The sequence below is a fragment of the Saccopteryx leptura genome, chromosome 2 (genome assembly GCF_036850995.1).
Source record: "Saccopteryx leptura isolate mSacLep1 chromosome 2, mSacLep1_pri_phased_curated, whole genome shotgun sequence".
In the NCBI taxonomy this organism is placed as follows: Eukaryota; Metazoa; Chordata; class Mammalia; order Chiroptera; family Emballonuridae; genus Saccopteryx; species Saccopteryx leptura.
This window is the reverse complement of record NC_089504.1, coordinates 185,392,341-185,415,521: the sequence shown is the minus strand read 5'-3', so window position 1 is coordinate 185,415,521 and position 23,181 is coordinate 185,392,341. Positions and strand designations below refer to the sequence as shown.

Sequence of the window (23,181 nt, the reverse complement as noted above, 5' to 3'; positions counted from 1 at the left end):
CCTTGGGTCCAAGCTGGTGAGCTTTGCTCATACCAGATGAGCCCGTGCTCAAGCTGGCGACCTCAGTCTCGAAACTGGGTCCTCCGCATCCCAGTCCGATGCTCTATCCACTGCGCCACCTCCTGGTTAGGCAATATGTGTAAGACTTTACTTATTTTGTGTGACAGAGACAGAGAGACAAAGAGAAGGACAGATAGGGACAGACAGGCAGAGAGATGAAGAGCATTAACTCTGTTGTGACACCTTAGTTGTTCATTGATTGCTTTCTCACATGTGCCTTGATGGGGGGGGGGGGGGTACAGCAGACTGAGTGACCTCTTGCTTGAGCCAGAAACCTTGGACTCAAGCTGGTGAGGCTTGCTCAAACCAGATGAGCCCTCATTCAAGCCAGCGACCTCAGGGTCTCAAACCTGGGTCTTCCTCCTCCTAGTCCAATGCTCCATCCACTATGCCACTGCCTGGTTGGGCAAGCAGTTGCCTTTTTAAATATTGATACCAGATCTCTTAATTTCTATTTTTCTTAAGCATTTTAATCCATTTGCTGGATGTATAATCCCACTCTCAGGCCTCCTTTATTTTTCACCAGCTCTACTGCCTAACCCCAACCAGAGCTTGAATTTACTGATCGTACCCTTTACCATTGGACCTAATTACCCTCCCATGTCCTATCTCTACTCCTTATCCTTAAGTCTATGGTCAGTCATTATAATCACTCCTTTGAGTATACTCTCAATTCTTTTGTCCCCTCTCACTTCAATGTACTCATTTGGTGAAGCCACAGCTCTGGTTTAAGTCCAATTCTCTATCCACTTTGGGTCTGTACCTACACAATTAAATAGTACTTCATGGCCCTGGCCGGTTGGCTCAGTGGTAGAGCGTCGGCCTGGCGTGCAGAAGTCCCGGGTTCGATTCCCGGCCAGGGCACACAGAAGCGCCCATCTGCTTCTCCACCCCCTCTCCTTCCTCTCTGTCTCTCTCTTCCCCTCCTGCAGCGAGGCTCCATTGGAGCAAAGATGGCCCGGGCGCTGGGATGGCTCCTTGGCCTTTGCCCCAGGCACTAGAGTGGCTCTGGTCGCAACAGAGTGACGCCCCCGAGGGGCAGAGCATCACCCCCTGGTGGGCAGAGCGCCCCCCCCCCCCGTGGGCGTGCCGGGTGGATCCCGGTCGGGCGCATGCGGGAGTGTGTCTGTCTCTCCCCGTTTCCAGCTTCAGAAAAATACAAAAAAAAAAAAAAAAATAGTACTTCATCTCACTTGGTCTCACTTTAAATTCCTTCTAACTTCCAGGGCTGATAGGCAATCACACTACACCAGATCACATGCCTTTTCTCCTCCCAGACATCTGCTACATTCATTTTTCTCTTCAAACACCTCCAACTCCTTCTCCCTATATCTTTATTCTAAGCTGATGATCTTGCCTCCTACTTCTCTGAGAAATAGAAGTACAAACAATCTATATGCTTTTGGACTATATATTCCATTTTCTCTCGTTATTACTGATAAACTGTGCCCCTATCCAAGGCCAACCTCTCCAATTATGCCCTGGACTTTATCCCTTGTTTGTTCAAGGACATACATGCTGTCTCCTGTATTTCTCTCAATTTCCCCATCATTGAGAAAATGTCGATATTCCTACCATTTTATAAAATCCCTTTACCCCACTGCTTCCTTCAGCCACTACCCTATTTCCCTCCTTCTTCTGTTAAACTCCTTAAAAAAGATGTTCCCAATGTTTTCATTCTTTTTTACAATTAGTATGTTTAATAACATAGGTTAAAGACTTCTGCCCCATTCTAATTTTTAATTTAAAAAAGATTTCCTGATTTGAAGATTTGTTGTTCCACTTATTTTTCCCATTGATTTGAGAAACATTGATCTGTTGTTCCACATATTTACGCATCCATTGGTTGATTGTTACATGCCGACTGGGGATCAACCCATAACCTTGGCGTATTGGGACAATGCTCTAACCATCTGAGGTTAGGTAACCTACACAAAATCACACATCTCCAAATTTCAGGTGACATTTATGAGCCTCCTCAAAGGTAGACACTCTTGCCTACACTTAAGTGTTCTGACAAATTCAGAATTTGCCACAGCTGTTCTAGCACATGCATTGGTATGTTGACCATGAGTAAATTGTGGTCAACAATTGCCATCTGGATTTTTAGTTAAAAGCTTCTCCGATACTCTGAAATACCCCACCCCTTCCTTGCTATCATTCTTATATATACTTCCAATCAGTAACTTCCTAATTTTCAAATTCTAAGACAATGTGGCATTGTTACACTGATGAAATAATTTTATGAAGAATCCCCTTAAAAGCTCCAAGTTGGGCCTGGCCGGTTGGCTCTGTGGTAGAGCGTCAGCCTGGCGTGCAGGAGTCCAGGGTTCGATTCCCAGCCAGGGCACACAGAAGCGCCCATCTGCTTCTCCACCCCTCCCCCTCTCCTTCCTCTCTGTCTCTCTCTTCCCCTCCCGCAGCCAAGGCTCCATTGGAGCAAAGTTGGCCTGGGCGCTGAGGATGGCTCTGTGGCCTCTGCCTCAGGTGCTAGAATGGCTCTGGTTGCAACAGAACATCGCCCCCTGGTGGGCATGCCGGGTGGATCCCGATCGGGCGCATGTGGGAGTCTGTCTGCCTCCCAGTTTCCAACTTCAGAAAAATACAAAAAAAAGAAACTTAAGATACAGGGATAAACTCCCCTCCATTAAAGACTATGTGGCACTCCACACCTGAATGCTTCCTAAAGCCATTATATTCCATGACATACACAACCCCCACTCTATCTGGCAACAAATACACTCAACATGGTTTATAAAGTCAAATTTCCATTTTATTATTTTCCAGAGAACTTTTCTTCAGTCGTTAAGGACTTAACTCTTTACATGGGCTTTGGTGGAGGGCGTGGGGCAGCACCCTGAAAGATATTAGAATGAAAAAGTTAAAAACGACAAACTAAAGACTTCCCCCTCAAAGAACCTGACCACTACCTTCCCATCATTAACAGTGTATTTGGGCCATAAACACAGAGAAAACGGGCTGATGTGAAAGGAGACCACACTACTTAATCCAAAACAAACTCTTAACAACTCTCTTATTTATAAGTGACTCTAAGCAAATGTTTTAGGTGTGGGCCCCACCTACCTTGCCAGACTTAGTTGTTCATCATAGTTAGTAATTTTAATTTGATAACACTTGGGTCCTCACGTATCTTTTGAACATCACCCCTCTGGCTTCCACATTTTTTAAAGATACTTACCGCAGGTCTAAACCGGGGTGGGGGTGTTCGGTCCTTCCGGGCTTCACGAGAACGATTCCTGACTACCTTACTGTGAATGGCACAACTCACACAGTAATGTAGTTTCACATATAGCTTGGGAAGCACGTAGGCTAAAGTGGAAAACAAATATATCAAAATGTACATAAATGTCTTGCCAGGCATACCTACAAAACATCACTCCCAAAGCAAATGTTCAGTTCCTGATGCTTAAACACATATGCAATACTGATTCATTCTGTCACCAAAAGGACCAAATCCATAAACCAAACGTCCAGTTCTTTCAGCAGCCAATTTTTTTAAGAAAAAGAAATGGCCAAAACACATCATATTGCTCCAGAAACACTTTGTAGACCAAACCAGACAGCCTCCTACTTGAAACATTCTTCCAGACACTTCCACAAGGACTCAAATATTCATCAAATCAAAAGCATGGTCACAAAAAAAAAAAAAAAAAAGAAAGCATAGTCACATACACTACGTTTAGTTATTGTTCCGCAAATAGGGCTGCAGAGTAAGTGCTATAAGTGCTTTTGGGATAGCCTCTCTCCCGACCCAGAAAAAAATCACAAACCATAGCAAAGACTGTGCACTACCACACACACAAAAAAAGAAAAAAACGTCTCCAACCAGACAAAGCTCAAATACGGCAAACACAACCAAGACAACGTTTTTTCCCAACACGGGCCGTGACTACACGGCCTGCCCGCGAGAGCTGGGCTGGGAGGACAGGTGCTACAACCCTCGCAGGTCAAGCAGGAAGTCTGCTCACCGTCGAAGACGCTCGCTTCGGAAATGTCCCGAACGGCTGCGGCTTCTACTATGTTTCGAATGACGAACTTCTTAATGGCCTTATCCTTGGGTACGCACCGGGCACAGTTGGTGCAGCGAATAGGCTGCACATGGCCGCGGCCTTTTTTAGCACGACCGTTGTTCCTTCTTTTCTTGGTCTGCGTGAGAATAAAGACCATGTCCAGGAAGGAAGCACCACTGAGCCAGCCCCGGCCCCTCCCGGCTCCTTTCCGCACCCGCAGCCCCCAGAAAGGGGCCAGTGACCTCTCCGGCCCCGCCGCTCATGTCTCCAAGTCCAGAACAGACACACTCCGTCCACTCCTACACCACGGACTGAACTCTCAAGTCCCCCCCTCAGCCCGAATCTGCGGCTCTCGACCCACCCCCGAGGAAGGCACCGGGACGCACCATTTCGGAAGCGAGGACACGAAAGAAGACCCGGCGCCCCATGCGGCTCTCTTATATAGCGCGAGATCCCTACGCTCACACCGAAGAAACCTCATTTGACGAACGCCAAGAATGGCAATCCCATTCTACTTAAGTTTTCTTTATTATTCAGTGTTTTCGCTAAAATCTAGCGGGAAGGCACTTCCCAAGTTTACTTATCGACGGCACAAGCGGACCATGGGACTATTTTCCTATTGGCAGAAGAAAATTAGAGTTATACGTCCGCCCCAGCAAGCACCGCGACGCCTTACCCCGGATGTAATTCTGGGCGACATACTTATTCAGGTTTTGCGACGCTGGGTGCGGAAGTGGTCCCGCGCGAGACCACCAATCGCGCTCCCGGTTGGAGGCCGGAGGAGAAGATGTGCATGGTGGGAGTTGTAGGGCGAAGCTCGCCAAGCCTTGGCTCTAAGCAATTAGGCCGGAACCGCGCTCTGCCACTGGGAGACGCTCTCGGCTCACTTCTCTGACAGTCCTGCTCGGTGTAGGAGTGAGAAACGGAGGACCTGGGGGAAACAACATTTTGTTAACTGCTCCTTCCAATATGAGGAAAAAGAAGAAAAACAAAACAAACAAACAAAAAACAACAACAACGAAGGACCAAGGACAAGTGCATCGATGCGGGGTCTGTTTCTCATTTGCCCTTTTATCCCTGGACCCTATTTGCACAGGGCCTGGCACTGTTGTGTTTTCTGAATATGAACTCATTTAACTCTCAACAAGTCTGTAAGGTAGGTACTACCATTATTATCCTCACTTTACAGATCGAAAAACAGGAATAACTGTAGGGAGGTTAAAACTGAAGTTGCCCACGGCCCTGGCCGGTGGCTAAGTGGATGGAATGCCGGTCTGGACTTCCTGGGTTCGATTTCTCCTCAGGGCACACAGGAGAAGGGACCATCTGCTTCTCCTCCTCCTCCCTCTTCTCTTTTTTCACATCCTGTAGCCAGTGGCTAGATGGAGCGTGGCCCAGGGCGCGCTGAGGAGAGCTCAGTCGGAGGGCATCAGCCTCACGTGCTAAAAGTAGATGGGTACTTGAGCATCAGTTAGCCCTAGAGGGGTTTGCCAGGTGGATCCCGGTCCCCAGCATACGGGAGTCTGCAGCACGATCTCCCCACCTAAAACAGACAACAAAACAAAACAGAAAACTGAGTTTGCCCAAAGTCCCCAAGCTAGTAAGAATTGTTCTGGCTCCACAAAACTATGCTGCTTCTCACCCCCCACCCCCCCAAATGGGTGGAATAGCCTGAATCAGTGACTTAAATAATTTAGACTCAGATTCATAATAGAAATATGTATATACTGCTCACAAAAACTAGGGGATATTTATTTCAAAATGAACATGAAGCAATGCTCTAGTACTTTCAGCCTTTTGTACAGTGCCTTTTCACCAATGAAATAAGTTGTTTTTGCATCTCATTTGCATAATCAAATAACTTTCTTTGACTTGTCATTTGTTTTTCTGATGTTCTTGTTTAATAAAAAAAATCAAATGCTTTTTTATTGCTTTATATTCATTTTGTCATATCCCTAATTTTTGTGAGCAATAAATATATGCTGATCAAGCTCCACTAAAATGATTTCACCACTCAGTTGTGAATCTGGCCACTGACTGAAACACTGTTTCTTATGTACATCTCCATTTACCTCTGAAGAGCTTTCAGAAAATCGTTTTTTAGCCTTGAATAGGAGTGGCTATCCATGTGCAGCCAACCACCCAGAGGTCTCCAAAATTGAAGAAACTAGGTTGTCAAGGGGACCTCCGAGCATTCAGACCCAAGATGGTGTAGATTGGAGACCAACTCTTTTTTCATTCTTGAATCCTTCTGGAGTCTGAATTCACCAGATTCATTTTCCCTGCAACAACCCATCATGGTGTTTCCTAACCTCTAACCCGCTTTTTTGGGGTTAAATTTTATTTTTCGAATTTTGATTTGGCTTCAACACAGTCTCTTTTGGTTTTGAATTTAACATCAATGGGAAATGGCAAAAGATAGACTCTATATGAAATGCTCCAATTTTTTTTTTTTTTTTTCTATTTTCTGAAGCTGGAAACGGGGAGAGACAGTCAGACAGACTCCCGCATGCGCCCGACCAGGATCCACCCGGCATGCCCACCAGGGGGCGACGCTCTGCCCACCAGGGGGCGACGCTCTGCCCACCAGAGGGCGATGCTCTGCCGCGAGCGACCAGAGCCACTCTAGCGCCTGGGGCAGAGGCCAAGGAGCCATCCCCAGCGCCCGGGCCATCTTTGCTCCAATGGAGCCTTGGCTGCGGGAGGGGAAGAGAGAGACAGAGAAGAAGGAAGGAGGGGGGTGTGGAGAAGCAAATTAGCACTTCTCCTATGTGCCCTGGCTGGGAATCGAACCTGGGTCCCCGCACGCCAGGCCGACACTCTACCGCTGAGCCAAACGGCCAGGGCCAAAATGCTCCAATTTTCACTGCCATACAGTCTCATGGAAACAGAAAGGCAAGCATTACCATACGGAATGGCAGTGAGGTAGGTAGGAGAACAAAAAAGGTTCAGAGTGATTGGGGACAGAATAAGTATTTAAGACAAAATCAAGTTAATGTGCCTATCTTGGCTTTTCTTGGGATTTTTATAGCCTTGGGGTTTTACTGCTTGCATTCCCTGGCATAAAGAGATGGGCACAAACCTTGGTGTCACACTCCTGGGTTCAAATCCAGGTTCTGTTACTTATTGGCTAATGAATCTTGAACAAGTTATTTATTCTCATGGGGGCTTTTATTTCTTCACAAGAAATGGTGAATCGCCCTGGCCGGTTGGCTCAGCCGTAGAGTGTCGGCCTGGCGTGCAGAAGTCCCGGGTTCGATTCCCAGCCAGGGCACATAGGAGAAGCGCCCATTTGCTTCTCCACCTCCCCCCCCCCCCCTCCTTCCTCTCTGTCTCTCTCTTCCCCTCCCGCAGCCGAGGCTCCATTGGAGCAAAGATGGCCCGGGCACTGGGGATGGCTCCTTGGCCTCTGCCCCAGGCGCTAGAGTGGCTCTTGTCGCGGCAGAGCGACACCCCGGAGGGGCAGAGCATCGCCCCCTGGTGGGCGTGCCGGGTGGATCCCGGTCGGGCGCATGCGGGAGTCTGTCTGTCTCTCCCCGTTTCCAGCTTCAGAAAAAAAAAAAAAAGAAATGGCGACCATTTCTTTGGAGGTTGTTTCTAAAATTAAATGAATATTTGGCACAGTGCTTGGCATTTATGAGTGCTCAGGAAGTGGTAACCCACCCCTGTCATTATCATCATTCATTTTACTGTAACTTGTGTCTCCCTGGATGTATAATATGTTTTGCACGTAGTAGGTACAGAACAACAAATGTTTGATAAATTTCTGCTTTGGATGGATAGGTATGCTGGGTTTTCTCCCCTATTCTGTGGGCACTCCTGGTAGGAAAATCTCTTCCACTTCTCATTCGAGGTTGAAAATTTCTCTGTAGCAGTAACTTGAATATTCTTGTTTGGTTTCCTCTCAATATTAGACTTGTTTACCTTCAAAATGTTTAGTAGTTAGTACAACATGCTGCTAGGAGGTCCCCGCCCTCCCAGTAGAAAAAGCAAGGCAAAGGAGATCTGCAAAAACAACCAGGGGTGTTAAATTACTTATGTTTATTTGTAACAGACTTTCAGCCAGTACAGTACAAAACTTACAGTAGTAATCTCCGTTACACAAATATTTACTTACAATATATTACATATACAAAATGCTTTGCAATAAGTCTCAAAAGCGTGTTTAACTCCCTTGAGAAAGGGGAAAAACTCTTAAAAAGGGGGGGATGAAGGGGGCCTCAGAGGAAGAGGAGGAGGTGAAGGGATAAGGTCCAAGGAGACACCAAGCATAGGCTACAAATGAAACCCTGGGAGAGAGAGAAGAGAGGTGGTATTGCACTTGCTTCTGTGTGTTTTTTGTTGTTGTTGCTGTTGTTCTTCATAACTTATGATTAAAAATATATATTATATATATATTATTTATACAAGGACAGAAGATGCCAGAAGTATTATAAAATCCCACCTGCAGCTTGGACACTGACATGAAGAAAACAAAAGTCTGGAAAACTGTCTATTTAGAACTTTTGTGTGCATGGTGTTGATGTTTGAATATCAATATAAAAGGAAAACACCTCTTTTCTCTATGTGGGTTTCAATATATATTTTTCTTTTTTTATGCAAAACAAGTTGGGAGAGAGAGCATGATGGTGTTTGAGGTTTCAGAGCTGAAAGGCTCTAGAAAGTAGGATTTTGTACCTAAGACCCTGGTTAAAGTGCAGTGATGGTCTGGAGAGAGACAGAGTGCCCTTCTCTCCCCTCCTTAGCACCTGGTCTTGCCTTCCAGTCTCTGCTCTCATGGGCTCAGAGCATAGTCTTTCATGTTTCAGAAGGTTACAGGTGCCAAAGCTGGCTGGGGGAAGGGGTGGTGGCACCCTAAGGCTCTGATACCCCAGAAGGGACTAGTCCTTATGAGGTGTCATCAGATACATAGCAGATGCTGAAGAGGTGGTAGGGGTAAGTCTAACAGGAAAAAGTTCAGTAATCAGAACAGTTGAGGAGAACCCCAGGTCATCTCAGCTTTGCTGCCGTTCTGAAACTAGGAGCTAGTTGCCCTGGTTGCTGTTGAGAAAAGTCTCCTCTAGACACCACTGTCCTCCCAGCTAACTCCCCACCCTCTGTCCTTGGCAGCATCTGTTTATTGCTACATTGTCAAGAAGGAAAAATCAATCCACAATGCCCCTCCCTGACAATCTGGTTCTCTTCAGATCACGTAATGGGGTAGAAAAAGGGGGAAGAGGAGTTTTTTAGGGTCTCCTTAACCATAACAGGGTAAGGTAGACTCTTCTTAGAGCCCTTGAGAGCCCCAATCCCAGGGTCAGTTCCTTAGCCAACCCTTTACCATCCCCTTAAATTATCCCTGATAGGGAGTGACAAAAGTAGGAGGCAAAGAGCCTATAAGGACATGTGGAAAGATGGAAGCGAAAAGGAGAGGGAGAGAAGGACCAAGTGTTACAACTTGTGAGGTGTTGTGTTTGGTTTTTACTTTTTTCTTTAAATATAGAAAAACAGCCTTTGGTTTGAATCTCAAGGTAGCAAAGGATGGGATGGCTGTGACCTTGGGCAGGGAATTCTTATAGAAAGAGACCTCCACTTGCAGTGGAGCTATATCTCCTCCTGCCCCTTCTTATAACTAGGTTGCCCATAGAGCCGGCTCTTTGCAGCAGCTGGGAGGACAGTGCCCTCCTGCCCTACATCTGGGAGCTGAGTGTAGAAGGGGGCAGTAATGGGTGTCCCCCCTTTCAGTTGTGCCCATCCCATTCTTACTGGGATAAGAGTGGAACGGGATGAGGGGTGTATGCCCTTGCTCATCCTGGGATAATTTTTGGTTATATCCTTTTCTCCCTAAGAAGATGAATCCTGCTAAGGGGGAGAAGGCAGCATGACAGGGGTTGAGATAACCCCTTGTCATCAGGCAGCAACCCACTAGTTCCTCATAGGACAGGGTCTGCAGGAGTCCCTGAGAGCCTAGGAAGGTCACTAGATTGAAGAAGTTTGACAGGTAAAAGAGGACAAGGAGAATTTTGACCCACCCCCACCCACGCCCTGGTTCCCAATTAGGCACCTGTGGCTCCCAGTGTGTCAGAGACAGAGGACTGCTGACCTGGCCTTGGCCCCTGAGAATATAAAATCGGGGCACTGCAAAGAGAGAAAAGCTGCCACTGAGGAGACTGGCAGTATTGGGGGTTGTTCAAGAAGGGGAGAGATATATTATCACATCCTAGAGGGAGATCTTGAATGTGAGCTTTGGGGAACTCATGTTACTAGGGGGGGCATTAAGAGGACCCTCAGTACCACAATTAGACTGGGGAGAACTTCTTTAGCCCCTTTTACTTCCAAACAAGGGAATTATTCATTTGTTCAAAAAAAGTGCAAATTGCCTAATGTGAAAGGGCACAAGAGGTATGGAGTACCAGTTTGAAGGGTCCCAGAGGAGGTATAATGCTACAGAGCTAAGGTAGGGCCAGAGGGAACTACTGGAATCAAAACTGAAGAATCACATAATGCAAAAGATGAGGACTTAAAACAAGAAGTCCAAGGTCTCTTAGTACTAAGAGGAGCTTCCTACCCCCAGGGCTGTTGGAGAAAGACAGAACAAAGAGAGAAAAATTAGGCCTAAAGTAGTTAAGGGACTGTGGGCAGGAGGGTGGGGGGAGTGCCAAGTGAATGATATAAGTTTAAAAAAACTGCAAAAGAAAAATCAACTAATTCTATTAATAAATAACTCAGTGAGTACACTGGGATGAAAGGTTAAGAGAAAAAGGAGAAGCATAAACACAATGACCTGTTTCATCACAATGCTTAAATTGGTCAGGGTGGAGGAGAAGAGGTGAGAAGGATTCAGGGTCAAGTGTGAAGTTAGGTAGCCAGTGATGGGGCTACACACCAAAACTTGGGATGTGGTGGGGACAGGGCTAGCTAGACTCCTGTATGTGGGGCAGTAGAGTGGCAGACTGAGGGGAGGGCAGTGGGTCACTAGCCCACCTTGTGCTCCCCCCGGACAATGTGGGAAGAGAACTCATACCGATCCTGGCTGTGGTAACCACAGATGTTGCACTCAAAAGGGTCTCTGAAGCCATGGCAGCCCATGTGGATAGTGAACATGACATGGTCCAAGAAGAGGATACGACAGTGCTCGCACTTGAAGGCCTTCACGGGCTCACCGCTCTCACCCACCACCCTAAGCACTTCCTTGGAGGGGCCTGGGGTGCCCCGTAGTAAGCCCTCCTGTGGCTTGGGGTCCTCTTTGGCGTAGGCAGGACTGGGCCGGCCTACCACAATGGTGGGAGGTGGCTGGGGTGGGGGACCCTGAGGGAGGGATACCACCCCCCCAACCCGATCTTCGTGGTTGCTCTCTGTATCTGTGGAGTCTTGGCAGCCATTGCTGGGGGATGCCCCAGGGTCAGTAAGGGGGCCGCGGGCCCGGTAGAGGAGGGGACCTCCATCAGCCAGGTCCTCAGGTCCCTCACCTGCTTCTCGGGATCCTGGAAGCTCTAGTCGACCAGGGAGGGGCTGCATCTGGGTATAGACAGAGCTGATGACGGGCGTGAGTTCTGAGATGCAATTTGTAGGTGGAAGGCGGAGGGGACGCAGATGCTCTGTCCCCACAAAGGCCAGGGAACCTCCAAAGCTAGGCTCTAGGCCATGGTGTGCCACCAACTCCACATCCTTCTCATAGCCACCTGAATTCACATCATAGGGGAGGTCCGAGAGGCTGAAGTGCATCTGCTTCTCGCCTGTGGAGAAGAGGCTCTCAGCAGAGCTGGCTTTGGAGAATTCCTAAGTCCCCTGGGTTTATTTCTTTTTTTCTTACCCATGAGGATGCTTATAATGTTATTTACCATTCTCCATTTAGTTTCCTTGAAGTTAGGTCCCTTGTGGGGCTACTCCCCAACTCTAGGTTATAATCTTGGAGGACTCAGTCCTTATTACTCTTTCATTACTCTCTACAAAGCTCCCGGTCCTTTGGGAGCTAATGATCAGGACTAGGTGGGGTCCACATACTTGCCTCCTCCCTCTGACTAAGGGCCCTTATCTCATCCCCAAAGACTAAATTCCTTGCTATTCTCAAAAACTGGGGAGCCCCCTGACACCCTCTTCTTAGACCTACCACATGAGCCCTCAACACTGACCCCTCTCCACCCTCTCGAGGTGCTTTCTCCCTCTTCACTCTGTTCCTGTTCTGGGGCTAGTCTGAGAACCAGACAACTTTCTTTCCTTTAGTCAAATCTCCAGACCCAACTAATGACTACTAGAGTTCACGTATAGATGAGCTGAGCTGTAGCTTAAAGCTGATGTCTCCTCTACAACTGGACTCTTACCTACAAACTTCTGGGGGGTGGAACGCTTGCGTTTGGTGAGGCTGTTGGCCAGACGATCAATGAAAGTTGGCCTTTCAGCGGATGAGTGCAGCATAGAGTCTGGCACCATCTCCAGGTCACGTATCTCATCACCTAATGGGAGGCAAGAGGGTAGTAGCAGCTGAAGAGGGGTGGCACTGGCCTAGCAGCCTTCACTTGGAGAAAACCAGCAAGTCAGCAACCAAGGAAGGTCATACTTGATGCTTGGGAAATTAGGTTTTGCAGATGATGTCTGAATAATGGCAGCATAAGAGATACTCCTGCTTTCTCCCCTTGAAATTTCAACAAATTAAACAGTTATAATGCAGTAAAGGAACCCCAGCTGGGCTTACAGGCATGCCTGAAAGATCTGCGCACCAAATGGACTAAAGGTTAGACGGAGTGGAAAGGGGGCTGGAAGATAAAACACATTCGTGATGGGCTTTGGAGAGGAGACAAACCTGGAGTGACTGCATTTTTTTTTCTCTGTGGGACTATGGGGAGGAGGGAAGCTCAGGCTCTCTGGACTTTGTCTGAGGGGTATGGAGAGGGGAACTCGGAGTGACTGGGTCTCCTTCTGCTGGGAGGCGTTGTGAGACAGGAGGGCAGAGGGAGAGATAAACCAAAGTGGCCAGAAAGAGCGGGGGCTCATGGCCAGAGTTCCCAAGGTTTGCCTGCAGCCCGCATTCAGCAGAAACAGAGAAAGCTATAGTGCGGCCCCCAGCCTCCTAGATCCCACCTCCCTCACCTCGTGGGTAAGGAGAGTGACAGAGACAAATCCCACAGCTAGCTCTCCAGAGCCACTCTCTCCCCTGAAGAACAGAGGTGCTCCATGTCCAGTCCCCAGGTCTGTTGAGATGTGGGAAGGAGTTCCTGGAAGCCTGAGATTGCCATTGCTAGAGCTGTAAAGCCCTCACAACATGCCCCATCTGCCAATGTGACTATGGCCCCACCTACATCATAGCAACAACAACATCTCAGCTGAAAGCCCAGGAACTTCAGAGCTAAAAGCTGTAATACAGCAACACCTACTGGAAGAAACCTCTCAAAACTGAAATTTACCCCCCCTTTTTCCTTTTTATTCTCTTTTTTTCATTTTTTCATTTTATTTTTTTAGTTTTTATTTTTTTGTGGGTATCTTGTTTTTTATTTTTTATTTATTTTTTATTTTTTTGTATTTTTTCAAAGCTAGAAACGGGGAGAGACAGTCAGACAGACTCCCGCATGCGCCTGACCGGGATCCACCCAGCACACCCACCAGGGGGCGACGCTCTGCCCACCAGGGGGCGATGCTCTGCCCCTCCGGGGCGTTGCTCTGCTACGACCAGAGCCACTCTAGCACCTGGGGCAGAGGCCAAGGAGCCATCCCCAGCGTCCGGGCCATCTTTGCTCCAATGGAGCCTCGGCTGCTGGAGGGGAAGAGAGAGAGAGAGAGGAAGGAGAGGGGGAGGGGTGGAGAAGCAGATGGGCGCTTCTCCTGTGTGCCCTGGCCGGGAATCGAACCCGGGACTTCTACACGCCAGGCCGATGCTCTTACCACTGAGTCAACCGGCCAGGGCCTCTTGGTTTTTATTTTTTAATTTGCTTTTGATCTTTTTTCCTGTGGGTTTTCTTCTTTATTTGGCATAATTTTAAATTTTTAAATATTTTTTATTGTATTTAAAAAAAAAATTTAGTGGTTTTTTTTAGGATTCTTTTTTTTTTTTGTACTTTTCTGAAGCTAGAAACGGGGAGAGACAGTTAGACAGACTCCCGCATGCGCCCGACCGGGATCCACCCAGCACGCCCACCAGGGGGCGATGCTCTGCCCCTCCAGAGTGTCGCTCTGTTGCGACCAGAGCCACTCTAGCGCCTGGGGCAGAAGCCAAGGAGCCATCCCCAGCGCCCGGGCCATCTTTGCTCCAATGGAGCCTCGCTGCGGGAAGGGAGAGAGACAGAGAGGAAGGAGAGGGGGAGGGGTGGAGAAGCAGATGGCCGCTTCTCCTGTGTGTTCTGGCCGGGAATCGAACCCGGGACTTCTGCACGCCAGGCCGACGCTCTACCACTGAGCCAACTGGCCAGGGCCTTGTTAGGATTCTTAACAATACCACTCTCAGATGCCATCAAGGAAGAAGAAATAGAATAGCATTGTTACACAAGACAGAGACATATTTCAGAAAGAAAATGAAAAATCTCCAGAATAAAAATCTCAGTCACATGGAAGCCTTGGAATTAAATGATAGAGAATTCAAAATTGAAGTTCTGAAAATACTCAGCGAGATGCGAGAAGACACTAAAAAGCAACTTAATGAGCTCAGAAAACAAATTAATAAACAAAATGAATACCTTACCAATGACTTCAACAGAAAGAGCAATATAAGAATAATGGGTATATCAGAATAAGAAGAGAGGAAGAAGGTAATGGAGAGCCTATCCAAACAAATAACTGATGAGAATTTCCCAAACCTATGGAAAGAGTTAGAGCCTCAAATTCAAAAAGGAAATAGAACACTGAGTTACTGCAACCCTAACAGACCTATTCCAAGGTACATTGTAATAAAATTGTCAAAAATCAATGACAAAAAAATATTCAAGGCAGCTGGGGAAAAGAAGACCATAACATATAAAAGAAAGCCCATTAGGTTATCAGCAGAAACTCTACAAGCCAGAAGAGAGTGGACCCAAATATTCAAAGTACTAAAAGAGGAATTACCAGCCAAGAATACTATATTCATTAAAGTTATCCTTCAAATATGAAGGAGAAATAAAAAACATTTCCAGACATATGTATCAAAAGGAATTTATCACCAGAAAACCCCCACTGCAGGAAATACTCAAGGGGGTTATTTGACCACACACAAAGAAAAAAACCAAAATTATAAGTAAAAGCTCCAACAAGGTCACAATAAAAACAAGGATAATCTCAACAAAAATAACATAAAAGGGGAGAGGATAAAGATCTGCAGTAGCAAAGGAGGATGGAGTGCAAAAGCACTCATATGACAAAGGATTCTTGCACATATGAACACTTTTTTCTTAACCTAATGGTAACCACCCACAAAAAAGCCACTACTGAAACACACAGATTAGAAAAAGAAGAAAGAGGGAGAAAGTATGGAATACCACCAAACAAAAACAACTGACACAAAAGAGAGAAGAATGAAACAAGACAGAGCTACCAGAAAACAAAATATAAAGTGGCTATAAGAAATACTCAAGTATCAATAGTTACCCTAAATGTAAATGGACTGAATTCACCAATAAAGAGCAGAGTAGCAGATTGGATCAAAAAGCAAAACCCAACTATATGCTGCCCTCAAAAGACACATGTAAGTTGCAGGGACAAAAGTAGATTCAAAGTGAAAGGATGTAAAAACGATTCCCCAAGCAAATAATATACAAACAAAAACAGGTGTAGCCATACTCGTATCTGACAATGCTGACTTCAAGACAACAAAGGTAACCAGAGACAAAGATGGACACTTCATAATAATAAAGGGGACATTGTATCAAAAAGACATAATACTTCTTAATATATATGCACCCAACCAGGGAGCACCACAATATATAAGACATCTACTAACTGATCTAAAAATAGAAGCAGACAAAAAACACAATCATACTTGGAGATTTCAACACACCGACAGTTTTAGATAGATCATCCAAATAGAAAATCAATGAAGAGATAGCAGCCTAGCCTGACCACATGGTGGCGCGGTGAATAGAGCGTCGGAGTGGGACGCAGAGGACCCAGGTTCAAAACCCTGAGGTCGCTGGTTTGAGCTTAGCTCACCAGCTTGAAACCAAGGTTGCTGGCTTGAGCAAGGAATCACTCAGTCTGCTGTAGCCTCCTAGTTAAGGCACATATGAGAAAGCAATCAGTGAACAACTAAGGTGCTGCAATGAAGAATTGATGCTTCTCATCTCTCTCCCTTTCTGTCTGTCCCTATCCATTCCTCTCTTTGTTTCTGTCACACACATACACACACAAAAAAAAAAAAAAAGAAAGAAAGAAAAGAAATATCAGCCTTAAACAACACTTTGGACCAAATGGACATAATAGATATTTATAGGACATTTAATCCCAAAATAAAAGATTATACATTCTTCTCTAGTGTGCATGGAACACTCTCAAGGATAGACATGTTGATATGTTGGGCCACAAAACTAACATCAACAAATTTGGGAAGATTGAAATTATACCAAGCATATTTTCTGATCATAAGGCTTTGAAATTAGAATTCAACTGTAAAAAGGAAGTAAAGAAACCCATAAAAATGTGAAAATTAGACAACATTCTTCTAAAAAATGACTGGGTCAAAGAAGAAATAAAAGCAGAGATCAGAAGATATACAGACAATTGAAAAGACAACATGACATATCAAAATTTCTGGGATGCAGTAAAAGCAGTAATAAGAGGGAAGTTTATATCATTACAGGCTTATATCAAGAAACAAGAGAGATCCCAAGTGAACAACCTAACATCACACCTTATTGAAATAGAAAAAGAAGAACAAAGGCAACGGAAAGTCAGCAGTGGAAAGGAAATAGTAAAAATTAGAGCAGAACTAAATGAAATAGAGAACAAAAAAACTATATAAAAATTAATATAGCCTGACCAGGTGGTGGCGCAGTGGATAGAGCGTCGGACTGGGATGCGGAAGGACCCAGGTTCGAGACCCCGAGGTCGCCAGCTTGAGCGCGGACTCATCTGGCTTGAGCAAAGAGCTCACCAGCTTGGACCCAAGGTCGCTGGCTCCAGCAGGGGGTTACTCGGTCTGCTGAAGGTCCACGGTCAAGGCACATGTGAGAAAGCAATCAATGAACAACTAAGAAGTCGCAACACGCAACGAGAAACTGATGATCGATGCTTCTCATCTCTCTCCGTTCCTGTCTGCCTGTCCCTGTCTATCTCTGCCTCTGTATAAAAAAAAAAAAAAAAAAAAAAAAAAAATTAATATAAGAAAGAGCTGGTTCTTTGAAAAAATCAATAAAATCAACAAACCACTAAACTAAACTCCTTTGTTAACTTTATTCCTAGGTAATTTTTTTTTTTTTTGGAAAAAAGAGGAAGGACTTATATAAACAAAATCCAAAATGAAAGAGGAGAAATTTCCACAGATATCATAGATATACAAAAGATCAGAGTAGAATATTATGAAATATTGTATGCCACCAAATTCAACAACCTAGAGGAAATGGATAAATTCCTAGAACTATACAATCTTCCTAGACTGAGCCACGAAGAAGTGGGAACCCTAAGTAGACCTATAAGCAGGGAGGAAATAGAAACAACTATCAAAAACCTCCCCCAGGCCCTGGCCGGTTGGCTCAGTGGTAGAGCGTCAGCCTGGCGTGCAGGAGTCCCGGGTTTGATTCCCGGCCAGGGCACACAGGAGAAGTGTCCATCTGCTTCTCTACCCCTCTCCCTCTCCTTCTTCTCTGTCTCTCTCTTTCCCTCCTGCAGCCAAGGCTTCATTGGAGCAAAGTTGGCCCGGGCGCTGAGGATGGCTCTATGGCCTCTGCCTCAGGTGCTAGAATAGCTCTGGTTGCAACAGAGCAACGCCCCCTGGTGGCCGCGCCGGGTGGATCCCGGTAGGGCGCATGCGGGTGTCTGTCTGACTGCCTTCCTGTTTCCAGCTTCGGAAAAATACCAAAAAAAACCCCCCAAAAAACCTCCCCGAAAACAAAAGTCCAGGACCAGATGGTTACATTAGTGAATTTTAAATTTGTAAATATTCAAAGATTTGGTACCTATTCTTTTCAAAGTCTTCCAAAAAATAGAGGAAGAAGCAATACTCCCCAACACATTTTATGAGGCCAACATAACCTTGATACCAAAACCTGGCAAGGACAACACAAAAAAAGAAAACTACAGACCAATATCTCTTATGAATACAGATGCAAAAATCCAATATAAAATACTAGCAAATCAAATAAAACAACACATTAAAAAAATAATAAATCACAATCAAGAGGGATTCATTCCAGGAGCACAAGGATGGTTCAACATACAGAAGTTGATCAATGTGATGCACCACATCAACAAAATAGAGAACAAAAATTGTATGATCCTATCAATAGATGCAGGAAAGGCATTCAATAAGATTCATCATCTCTTTATGTTTAAAACACTCAATAAAATCAGAATAGAAGGAAAGTACCTCAACATAATAAAGCCATCAGCTAATATACTAAATGACGAAAAAATGAAGACTTTTTACCTCTAAAATCAGGAATGAGACAAACCTGCCCACTCTCTCCACTCTTATTTAACATAGTTCTGGAAGTTTTAGCCAGAGCAATCAGGCAAGAGAAAGAAATAAAAGGCATCCATATTGGGAAAGAATAAGTAAAGGTATCACTTTTAACAGATGACATGGTCCTGTATATAGAAAACCCCAAAGACTCCACCAAAACTATTAGAAACAATAAACCAATACAGTAAAGTTGCAGGATACAAAATCAATATGCACAAATCTACTGCTTTTCTATATGCCAACAATGAAACTTTGCAAAATGAGCTAAAAAAAAAACCCAATTCCTTTTACAATTGCAACAAAAAAAAAAGAGTAAATTACCTAGCAATAAAGTCAACAAAGGATGTGAAGGACCTATATACTGAAAACTATAAAACATTATTAAAAGAAATTGAAAAAGACAATAAAATGGAAAAATATTCCATGTTTATGAATTGGAAGAATCAATATTGTGAAAATAGCAATATTACCAAAAGCAATATACAAATTTAATGCAATCCCCATCAAAATTCCAATGTCATTCTTTAAAGAAATAGAACAAAAATTTACCAGGTTTGTATGGAACCATTAAAAAAACCCAAATAGCTAAAGCAATCCTGAGGAGAAAGAATGAAGCCAAAGGTATCACACTACCTGACTTCAAATTATACTACAGAGCCACGATAATCTAAACAGCATGTATTGGCAGAAAAACAGACATACAGACCAATGGAACAGGATTGAGAGCCCAGAAATAAAACCACATATATATGGACAAATCATCTTCAACCAAGGAGCCAAAACACACAATAGAGAAAAGAAAGCCTCTTCAATAAGTGGCACTGGGAAAATTGGAAAACCACATGCAAAAGAATGAAACTTGACAATAGTTTGTCCCCCTGCACAAAAATTAATTCAAAATGGATCAAAGACCTAAATATAAGACCTGAAACTATAAATTATGTAGAAGAAAACATAGGTACAGTAATAAGCTCATGGACCTTGGCTTTAGAGAACAATTTATGAATTTGACCCCATAGACAAGGGAAGTAAAGGCAAAAATGAATGAATGGGACTCTATCAAACTAAAAAACTTCTGCATAGCAAAAGAAACAAACAAATAGGCAGCCAACTAAATGGAAGATGATATTTGCAAACAACAGCTCTGATAAGGGGTTAACATCTAAAATATATAAAGAACTCACAAAGCTCAGCAACAAACAAGCAAACAGTCCAATTAAAAAATGGGGAGAGGACCTGAACAGATACTTCTCCCAAGAGGATTTACAAATGGCCAACAGATACATGAAAAGATGCTCATCTTCACTAGCTATTAGAGAAATGCAAATCAAAACTACAATGAGATACCACCTCACACCTGTTAGATTGGCTGTTATCAACAAGACAGGTAATAACAAGTGTTGGAGAGGCTGTGGAGAAAAAGGAACCCTCATTCACTGTTGGTGGGAATGTAAATGAGTACAACCACTATGGAAGAAAGTATGGCAGTTCTTCAAAAAATTAAGCATAGAACTACCTTATGACCCAGCAATCCTTCTACTGGGAATCTATCGAAAACATTGGTACGTAAAGACACATGCACCCCCATGTTCATCGCAGCATTATTCACAGTGGCCAAGACATAGAAACAACCATAGTGTCCCTCAATAGAGGATTGGATAAAGTAGATGTGGTGCATATATACAATGGAATACTACTCAGCCATAAGAAATGATGACATAGGGTCATTTATGACAACATGGATGGACCTTGAGAACATTCTACTGAGTGAAATAAGTAAATCAGAAAAAGGTAAGAACTGTATGATTTCACACATAGTTGGGATATAAAACTGAGACTTATGGACATAGACAAAAGTGAAGTGGTTACCAAGGGGAAGGGAGTAGAGGACTTAAGTGAATGGGGAGGCGGGCGGAGGTGGGGGGAAGGGTATAAAGAGAGACAAATGTATGGTGACGGAAAATGATTTGACTTTGGGTGATGGGAATACAACATAAGCAACAGTTCATATGCTATAGAAATGTTCACTTGAAACCTATGTACTCTTATTGATCAATGTCACCCTGTTAAAGTTAATTTTCTAAATAAAATTTAAAGAATAAAACATTTAAAGTTTAAAAAAAAAGAAAAGAAAAGAAAACTCGGCCCTGGCCGGTTGGCTCAGTGGTAGAGCGTCAGGCTGGCGTGCAAAAGTCCCGGGTTCGATTCCCGGCCAGGGCACACAGGAGAAGTGCCCATCTGCTTCTCCACCCCTCCCCCTCTCCTTCCTCTCTGTCTGTCTCTTCCCCTCCTGCAGCTGAGGCTCCATTGAAGCAAAGATGGCCCGGGCGCTGGGGATGGCTCGGGCGCTGGGGATGGCTCCTTGGCCTCTGCCTCAGGCGCTAGAGTGGCTCTGGTCGCAACAGAGCGACATCCCGGAGGGGCAGAGCATCGCCCCCTGGTGGGCAGAGCGTCGCCCCTGGTGGGCGTGCTGGGTGGATCCCGGAGTCTGTCTGACTGTCTCTCCAGGTTTCCGGCTTCAGAAAAATACAGAAAAAAAAAAATCTAAAAAAAAAAATCTTCCCCTAGCACAGCCCTGCCTACAGCCCACCTGGTTGGCCAGCCAGAGCTTGGGCTTCAGTGCTGAGACTCTGCAGGTAGTTGTGGCACCGCTCCTTGTGCTCCTCCAGGGTACTCTGCTGTTTGTAGCTCCGGCCGCAGTAGTTACACTTGTAGGGCTTGCCCACCGTGGGAGAGGAGACTGGAGGAGAAAGTTAAGAAATAACATCAGCCTGACCTGTGGTGGCGCAGTGGATAAAGCGTCGACCTGGAAATGCTGAGGTTACCGGTTCGAAACCCTGGGCTTGCCTGGTCAAGGCACATATGGGAGTTGATGCTTCCAGCTCCTCCCCCCTTCTCTCTCTCTCTCTCTCCTCTTTCTCTGTCTCTCCCTCTCTTCTCTAAAATGAACAAATTAAAAAAAAGAAAAAAAAAGAAATAACATCAAAGCTCTGGCCAGTTAGCTCTGGCCAGTTAGTGGATAGAGAGAGCGTTGGCATAGCGTGCAGACATTCCAGGTTCAATCCCCGGTCAGGGCATACAAGAGAAGCAACCATCTACTTCTCTTCTCCTCTGTCTCTCCCTTCTTTCTCTCTTCTCCTCCCACAGCCAGTGGTTGAATTGGTTCCAGCTTGCCCCGAGAGCTGAGGATAGCTTAACTGGTCTGAGCATTAGTCTCAGGCACTGAGGATAGCTTGGTTGATTCAAGCATCAGCCCCAGACAGGGGTTGCCAGGTGGATCCTGGTTGGAGTCTGTCTCTCTATTGTCTCTCCTCTCAAAAAAAAAAAAAAAAAAAAAAAAAAAAAAAAAAAAAAAAAAAAAAGAAAAGAAATAGCCTCAAAGTTATTTATCCATGTCCTGGCTTTACAAAATCATCCAGGAGCAAAGTTCCCTGGCTTGAGGAGGAAGGGATGTGGCTCAGTTGAATTCTTCTGCTTGTTTTCCTCTCCCCAACTTCAGCTGTGAGGATGGACAGATAGATGACCAAATCTTGGAGGAGAGGCACAATGGGCATCTATGGGAGGAGAAAGGGGATTCAGAGCATATGGTGTTGGACTGCTGGTGAAACTCAAGATGGCCAAACTGCAGCTCAAAGGAAAGAAGGACCCAGGGACTTGGTGGAGGATCATCCCTGGCAGGCAGATTGGCCCCACCCCAGGATCTCAGAGTCTGAGGCCCACACTGCGGTTTAACCTTTCCACGTGGCAGGCGGGTGTCAGTGTTATCAGACAAGGGGATTTTTTGCTTATGAACTATCTGCTTTGGTTTGGGGGAAACTGGTGGGCTGGGTGACAGAAATGACAGCCCTTAGATCTGCTGAGGTGGGGAGGGCAGTTTTCACTGACCTTGTACTTTTTTTAATTTTTCCGAAGCTAGAAACGGGGAGAGACAGTCAGACAGACTCCCGCATGTGCCCAACCGGGATCCACCTGGCACGCCCACCAGGGGGCGATGCTCTGCCCCTCGGGGCGTCGCTCTGTCGTGACCAGAGCCCACTCTAGCACCTGGGGCAGAGGCCAAGTAGCCATCCCCAGCGCTCAGGCCATCTTTGCTCCAGTGGAGCCTCGGCTGCGGGAGGGGAAGAGAGAGACAGAGAGGAAGGAGAGGGGGAGGGGTGGAGAAGCAGATGGGCGCTTCCCCTGTGTGCCCTGGCCGGGAATCGAACCCGGGACCTCTGCACGCCAGGCCGACGCTCTACCACTGAGCCAACCGGCCAGGGCCAGACTTTGTACTTTTTTTTACCTCCACTCTTAGCCCAGTTTTACTGCTTATTATTCTTTCTGTCTTTCTACACTGAGATACAAAGCAATCTCCAGAAAAAAAACATCAAGTGATAGAGAAATTCTCAGAAGAAAAAAAGAATAAAAGAACAGAGAGGAAAACAATAGAGTATAAAAAGAACAGAACAACTTTGGAGGTTTTTTTTTTTCCTCTAAGAACAAGTTACAAAGATTTTGTTTCTAGTGAAGAGAAAAGGTTTGGAAACCGATCAA

At 45.3% G+C, this 23,181-nt stretch overlaps 2 protein-coding genes and 1 long non-coding RNA gene across 6 annotated transcripts in view; 1 reads left to right on the top strand and 2 right to left on the bottom strand.

The window, feature by feature from the left end:
* Positions 1-2,811: 2,811 nt before the first annotated feature.
* Positions 2,812-4,659, bottom strand: RPS26 (ribosomal protein S26). The gene is made up of 4 exons (XM_066369735.1): positions 4,478-4,659; positions 4,050-4,227; positions 3,260-3,390; positions 2,812-2,917 (listed from the first exon to the last, which is right to left on the bottom strand). The coding sequence occupies exons 1-4, from the start codon at positions 4,517-4,519 to the stop codon at positions 2,882-2,884; spliced, it is 387 nt and encodes a 128-aa protein (XP_066225832.1). The 5' UTR covers positions 4,520-4,659; the 3' UTR covers positions 2,812-2,881.
* A 103-nt stretch (positions 4,660-4,762) lies between these two features.
* LOC136395274 (uncharacterized) lies at positions 4,763-10,423 on the top strand. Its single transcript, XR_010749304.1, has 2 exons — positions 4,763-5,247; positions 8,502-10,423. It is a non-coding gene; the product is annotated as an uncharacterized lncRNA (long non-coding RNA).
* Positions 8,114-23,181, bottom strand: part of IKZF4 (IKAROS family zinc finger 4) — a 38,994-nt gene continuing 23,926 nt past the window's right edge. For all 4 annotated transcript variants that reach the window (XM_066369728.1, XM_066369729.1, XM_066369730.1 and 1 more), the window contains 3 exons: positions 21,239-21,388; positions 12,392-12,523; positions 8,114-11,806 (listed from right to left, as the gene is read on the bottom strand). In XM_066369728.1, coding sequence (XP_066225825.1) covers positions 11,046-11,806; positions 12,392-12,523; positions 21,239-21,388 — 1,043 coding nt within the window. In that variant the 3' untranslated portion in view covers positions 8,114-11,045. The remainder of the gene's footprint in view (positions 11,807-12,391; positions 12,524-21,238; positions 21,389-23,181) is intronic.